Genomic DNA, 7,069 nt, shown 5'->3' with positions numbered 1-7,069 from the left:
CAGCCTCCACTGGTATGTATGACCAATAGGAGCCTGTAGGAGTTATAGGAGCCTGTATTCCTAGAACCTTTCCCCATACACACATTTTGGCTTAATATTGTTAGAGGATGTCCCAAATGGTCCTAAGAAATTACATTTATGGTGAATATTGTATAGTGTGAAAGCAACTTAAAACCTCCAATCCACCAGGGGATTGTCAGGGTGGCAGTGCAACCCACTCACTTGTCAGGCTTGAGGTCTCGGTGCACAATGCCATAGTTGTGTAGGTACTCCAGTGCCAGCACGGTCTCTGCAAAGTACATTTTGGTGAGTTCCACGGGCAGCGCCCCGATGTTCTTTAGCAGAGTGGCACAGTCTCCCCCTATAGGAACACAACATGGTTGGTTATGCACAGTCTCCCCCTATAGGAACACAACATGGTTGGTTAGACACAGTCTCCCCCTATAGGAACACAACATGGTTGGTTAGACACGGTCTCCCCCTATAGGAACACAACATGGTTGGTTAGACACAGTCTCCCCCTATAGGAACACAACATGGTTGGTTAGACACGGTCTCCCCCTATAGGAACACAACATGGTTGGTTAGACACAGTCTCCCCCTATAGGAACACAACATGGTTGGTTAGACACGGTCTCCCCCTATAGGAACACAACATGGTTGGTTAGACACGGTCTCCCCCTATAGGAACACAACATGGTTGGTTAGACACAGTCTCCCCCTATAGGAACACAACATGGTTGGTTAGACACGGTCTCCCCCTATAGGAACACAACATGGTTGGTTAGACACAGTCTCCCCCTATAGGAACACAACATGGTTGGTTAGACATGGATTATGCCTCGGTTCTCTACCCTGCTCCTAAAGAATGGACTTGTACACACTTTCTGTCATGGATTCAAACAATGGTGGGGACTTCATTGACCTACAGACAGAGCTTATACCACAACAACGCTGTTCAATTTACGACGGGCAATGTGCAAGTGCGCACTTCTGTACCCTTTGGGAAGAGAATGGGGCACAGCCTGAGAGCCAGTCTGAAGGGGTTAAAGGATTTCACAGTGTTGGTCGGCCCTATCTGTCGTCGTTTCTCTCGGGTTGTTTCTCCCCTTCTCCTTGGCCTGGTAAACCTATGTTTGGCAGAGTCCCATCTGACTCACACACTACTCTTCATGCCTGGCTGTGTCTGTAGGCTGACTCTGAACACTAACAATCAGGAGAAAGGCAATCTGCTTTCTGCTATATAGTTGGGTTGAGTATGTTGAGTTGCCCTCGAGCACCTAACACGCATTAAGGAAGATGGTTTGGCTAGGGCTGCTGTGGGAAGTGACCCCGTTTTACTTTCTACAACTGAATTGACTATGGTAAAATAACAACTTGACAGTTATTTGAATCTCTGGCCCTCGGTCAATCCCCTATATAGATAGGATAGATGTTTTTAGGTTTCCACCAGTGGTGTTAGTTAGACACAGTCCCAACCAGAAGCCATGGATTACAGGCAACATTCGAACTGAGCTAAAGGGTAGAGCTGCCGCATTCAAGGTGCTGGACTCTACCTCGGAAGCTTTTAAGAAATCCTGCTATGCCTTCCGACAAACCCTCAAACAGGCAAAGCGCCGATATAGGGCTAAGATTGAATCGTACTTTACCGGCTCCGACGCTCGTCTTATGTGGCAGGGCTTGCAAACTATTACAGACTACAAAGGGAAGCACAGCCGAGAGCTGCCCAGTGACACAAGCCTGCCAGTCGAGCTAAATCACTTCTATGCTCGCTTTGAGGCAAGCAACACTGAGGCATGCATGAGAGCATAAGCTGTTCCAGACGACTGTGTGATCACGCTCTCCGTAAACGACGTGAGTAAGACATTTAAACAGGTCAACATTCACAAGGCCGCGGGCCAGATGGATTACCAGGACGTGTTCTCCTGGCATGTGCTGACCAACTGGCAGGTGTCTTCACTGACATGTCCCTGATTGAGTCTGTAATACTGTTAGAGGAATTCTAAATTCCTATATGTTTTGTAGCCAAAACCAAATTCACACTCTCTCTATTTTTAATAAGTTATAAGTTTATCATTTATGCATTAAATAGATCGAGACCAGTCTTAAAAGTCAGGTAACAGCGTTTAATTCAAGAGAGTACTCATCCAAAATACAAAGAACATTACATTTTAAAGAGAGAAGATAAAAGTGACGTCATCAGTTTCTCACACTCTCTCCGATCCACACAATAGCGCAGTGTCTTCAGGTCTGGAAATTGTCTTCTACTCCCCTCATAAAACAAACATTCCAATCTGTCTAAAAAGATATACTCTTCTTCACTAATGGATCATAAAACAAACGTTTTTATCTGTCTAAAGAGATATGCCATCCCTCTCCCTTAAACCCGCAAGGTACAGACAATTAATTCGTTTTACTTACATTTTCAGTCCTAGTTTAACCAAGAACCCATACATTTCATACCATAACATAATAGTATTAAAATAAATGGTTCTAATTTAAATGTATACATAATTAATCATTTCAACTATAATTTCCTCCAACAAATACCAACATGTTTCAAGCAGACCAAGAACACAAAGGCAACCTGCCTAAATGACTACAGACCCGTAGCACTCACGTCTGTAACCATGAAGTGCTTTGAAAGGCTGGTCATGGCTCACATTAACACCATTATCCCAGAAACCCTAGACCCACTCCAATTTGCATACCGCCCAAACAGATCCACAGATGATGCAGTCTCTATTGCACTCCACACTGCCCATTCCCACCTGGACAAAAGGAACACCTATGTGAGAATGCTATTCATTGACTTCAGCTCAGCGTTCAACAACATAGCACCCTCAAAGCTAATCACTAAGCTAAGGATCCTGGGACTAAACACCTCCCTCTGCAACTAGATCCTGGACTTCCTGACAGGCCGCCCCCAGGTGGTGTGGGTAGGTAGCAACACATCCACCACGCTGATCCTCAACACTGGAGCCCCTCAGGGGTGCGTGCTCAGTCGCCTCCTGTGCTCCCTGTTCACCCACGACTGTGTGGCAAGGCACGACTCCAACACCATCATTAAGTTTGCAGACAACACAACAGTGGTAGGCCTGATCACCGACAACAACGAGACATCCTATAAGGAGGAGGTCAGAGACCTGGCCGGATGGTGCCAAAAGAACAACCTATCCCTCAACATAATCAAGACAAAGGAGATGATTGTGGACTACAGGAAAAGGAGTACCGAACACGCCCCCCATTCTCATCGACGGGGCTGCAGTCGAGCAGGTTGAGAGCTTCAAGTTCCTTGGTGTACACATCACCAACAAACTAGAATAGTCCAAACACACCAATACAGTCGTGAAGAGGGCACGACAAAGCCTATTCTCCCTCAGGAAACTAAAAAGATTTGGCATGGGTCCTCAGATCCTCAAAAGGTTCTACAGCTGCAACATCGAGAGCATCCTGACTGGTTGCATCACTGCCTGGTATGGCAACTGCTCGGCCTCCGACCGCAAGGCACTACAAAGGGTAGTGCGTACGGCCCAGTACATCACTGGGGCTAAGCTGCCTGCCATCCAGGACCTCTACACCAGGCGGTGTCAGAGGAAGGCCAAAAAAATGGTCATAGACCACAGCCACCCCAGTCATAGAATGTTCTCTCTACTACCGCATGGCAAGCGGTACCGGAGCGCCAAGTCTAGGACCAAAAGGCTTCTCAACAGCTTTTACCCCCAAGCCATAAGACTCCTGAACAGGTAATCAAATGGCTACCCGGACTATTTGCATTGTCCCGCCCCCACCCCAACCCTTCTTTTACGCTGCTGCTCTGTTATTCATATATGCATAGTCCCTTTAACTATACATTCATGTACACACTACCTCAATTAGCCTGGCTAACCGGTTTCTGCGCACATTGGCTACCCAGACTATCTGCATTGTGTCCCGCCACCCACCACCCGCCAACCCTTCTTTTACGCTACTGCTACTCTCTGTTTATCATATATTGATAGTCACTTTAACTATACCTACATGTACATACTACCTCAATCAGCCCGACTAACTGGTGCCTGTATATAGCCTCGCTACTGTTATTTTTCACTGTCTTTTCACTGTTGTTTTTATTTCTTTACTTTTCTATTGTTCACTTAATAGCAATTTTTTACTTAAAAATCGCACTGTTGGTTAGAGCCTGTAAGTTAGAATTTCACTGTAAGGTCTACATCTGTTGTATTCGGCGCACGTGACAAATAAGAGTTGATTTGATTTGTCTGGTGGCACTTTAAATGAGGAGGACGGGCTCATAGTAATGTTTGGAATGGAATGGTATCACACACATCAAACATGTGGTTTTCCATGTGTTTGATACCATTCCATTTACATCACTCCATCCATTATTATGAGCCACCCTCCCCGCTGGTTTCCACCACAGTGCTTTCACCTGGCCAGTCCTATCAGATACCACGAATGGCAAATGAACAAGGGCAGAAGGGAGAGTACTACTTTCCAGAATGAGGATGAAATCCAACCGGGTTTTCTGAGAAACTCTCTCACCTCAAAGGAAGTGAACAAGATCAGAACGGAGAGAACTTTGAAAGAGCAAGGTGTAAGATATGCGAAGTTTCTTGGGACACCCTATGAAGCCTTTATTGTAATTCCATTAAAGTAGTACAGTTTCCTCAGAAACCCACTGACCTTCAACATACTCCATGACCATGCAGAGGTGCCTGCGAGTCTCGAAGGAGCAGAACATGGAGACCACGAAGGGGTTCTCAGCGAAGGTCAGGATGTCTCTCTCTACGAAGGCCTGCTGGATCTGGTTCCTCAGGATCAGGTTCTGCTTGTTGATCTTCTTCATGGCAAAACGCTGACGGGTCTCCCTGTGACGTACCAGGTACACCGCACTGACGGGGGAGGGAAGGAGGAGGGAAGAAGGAGGGAGGGGAGAGAGGGGAGTGGACAAGGAGGGAGGAGGGGAGAGAGGGGGAGGAGGGAGATGGGTAAAGGGTAGAGGTGCAAGAAGCCAAGGGTATGGTTGTGGTAAAATTAGATGGTCAGAGAAATCTACCTGGAGCCTCATGTCTTTGAATGAATGTGAGGACTTTGTGATGTACATGAAATGTATAGTCATTCATATTGCTTTGACCAGACTCTACTCACCCATATGCTCCGTTGCTGATCAGCTTGATGGTTTGAAAGTCTTCTTCACTTGGCGGCTTCATGGCTTTCATCTTCCCCTACATAAACAAGCAGGCAAGCTCAGTCCAACTGAAGCTAGATACTATTTGAAGAGAGATCTGGTGTGTCTGTGAGTGTATTTCTCATTAGAAATGGAGGCTCCTCACCTCTGATCTGGTGTGTCTGTGAGTGTATTTATCATTAGAGATGGGTGTGTCTGTGAGGGTCCTCACCTCTGATCTGGTGTGTCTGTGAGTGTATTTCTCATTAGAGATGGAGGGTCCTCACCTCTGATCTGGTTGTCTGTGAGTGTATTTCTCATCATTAGGTTGTCTGTGATATTTATCATTAGGAGGGTCCTCACCTCTGCAGAATCGTCTGGCTCTGGGGTGTGGGGACCTTCACTGTCATAGTAGTTGTCCATGCTCACAATGTCTGGACAAAAACACATGATTTAACACTCAATACAGTATCTGGTGTGTACTGTTGCAGATCAATAGCATTGTGTATACATACAGTGCCTTCAGAATGTGACTTATTCCACATTTCGTTGTGTTACAGCCTGAGCAATGCAATGGCAATTCACTTTAAAGAGGGTTGTTTGGGTTTTTCGCTACAATAACAAAATCACTTTGACATGTGAGTCACTCTGGATAAGGGGGAGAGTGCTGAACAAATAAATGAAAATGTGTTAAAGGCCCAGTGCAGTCAAATACGGGATTTCCATGTTTTATATATACATTGCCTTTGGAAAGTATTCAGACCCTTTGACTTTTTCCACATTTTGTTACGTTACAGCCTTATTCTAAAATGGATTAAATAAATGTTTTCCTTCATCGATATACACACAATACCCCATAATGACAAAGCGAAAACAGGTTTTTAGACATTTTTGCAAATGTAATAAAAACAAAAAACAGAAATACCTTCTTTACATAAGTATTCAGACCCTTTGCTATGAGACTCAAAATTGAGCTCAGGTGCATTCTGTTCATCATCCTTGAGATATTTTTACAACTTGATTGGAGTCCACCTGTGGTAAATTCAATTGATTGGACATGATTTGGAAAAGCACACACCTGTCTATATAAGGTCTCACAGCATGTCAGAGCAAAAAACAAGCCATGAGGTCAAAGGAATTGTTCATAGAGCTCCGAGACAGGATTGTGTTAAGGCACAGATCTGGGAAAGGGTACCAAAAAATGTCTGCAGCATTGAGTGTCCCCAAAAACCCAGTGGCCTCCATCATTCTTAAATGGAAAAGGTTTGGAAGCACCAAGACTCTTCCTGAAACTGTCCGCCTGACCAAACTGAGCAATCAGGGGAGAAGGGCCTTGGTCAGAGAGGTGACCAAGAACCCAATGGTCACTCTGAAAGAGCTCCAGAATTCCTCTGTGGAGATGAGAGAACCTTCCAGAAGGACAACCATCTCTGCATCTCTGCAGCACTCCACCAATCAGGCCTTTATTGTAGAGTGGCCAGATGGAAGCCACTACTCAGTAAATGGCACATAACAGCCCGCTTGGAATTTGCCAAAAGGCACCTAAAGGACTCAAACCATGAGAAACAAGATTCTCTGGTGTGATGAAACCAAGATTGAACTGTAGGGAAACTTGGCAGGGAAACCTGGCACCATCCCTACAGTGAAGCATGGTGGTGGCAGCATCATGCTGTGGGGATTTTTTTTTAGCGGCAGGGACTGGGAGACTAGTCAGGATCGAGGCAAAGATGAACAGAGCAAAGTACAGAGAGATCCTTGATGAAAACCTGCTCCAGAGTGCTCAGGACCTCAGACTGGGGCGAAGGTCTCTGAATGTCCTTGATGAGTGGCCCAGCCAGAAAATCTCTGGAGAGACCTGAAAATAGCTGTGCAGCAATGCTCCCCATCCAACCTGACAGAGCT

At 45.6% G+C, this 7,069-nt stretch overlaps 1 protein-coding gene across 1 annotated transcript in view; it reads right to left on the bottom strand.

Moving 5' to 3' along the window:
• Positions 1-222: 222 nt before the first annotated feature.
• Positions 223-7,069, bottom strand: part of LOC139395953 (microtubule-associated serine/threonine-protein kinase 1-like) — a gene marked incomplete at its 3' end in the record, with an annotated part of 42,822 nt that continues 35,975 nt past the window's right edge. The window contains exons 10-13 of the mRNA XM_071143266.1: positions 5,531-5,601; positions 5,149-5,225; positions 4,684-4,892; positions 223-361 (exon numbers count right to left, since the gene is read on the bottom strand). Coding sequence (XP_070999367.1) covers positions 223-361; positions 4,684-4,892; positions 5,149-5,225; positions 5,531-5,601 — 496 coding nt within the window. The remainder of the gene's footprint in view (positions 362-4,683; positions 4,893-5,148; positions 5,226-5,530; positions 5,602-7,069) is intronic.

This window comes from Oncorhynchus clarkii, unplaced genomic scaffold, assembly GCF_045791955.1.
Source record: "Oncorhynchus clarkii lewisi isolate Uvic-CL-2024 unplaced genomic scaffold, UVic_Ocla_1.0 unplaced_contig_5718_pilon_pilon, whole genome shotgun sequence".
Classification (NCBI taxonomy): Eukaryota; Metazoa; Chordata; class Actinopteri; order Salmoniformes; family Salmonidae; genus Oncorhynchus; species Oncorhynchus clarkii.
This window is presented reverse-complemented; position numbering and strand designations above follow the sequence as displayed.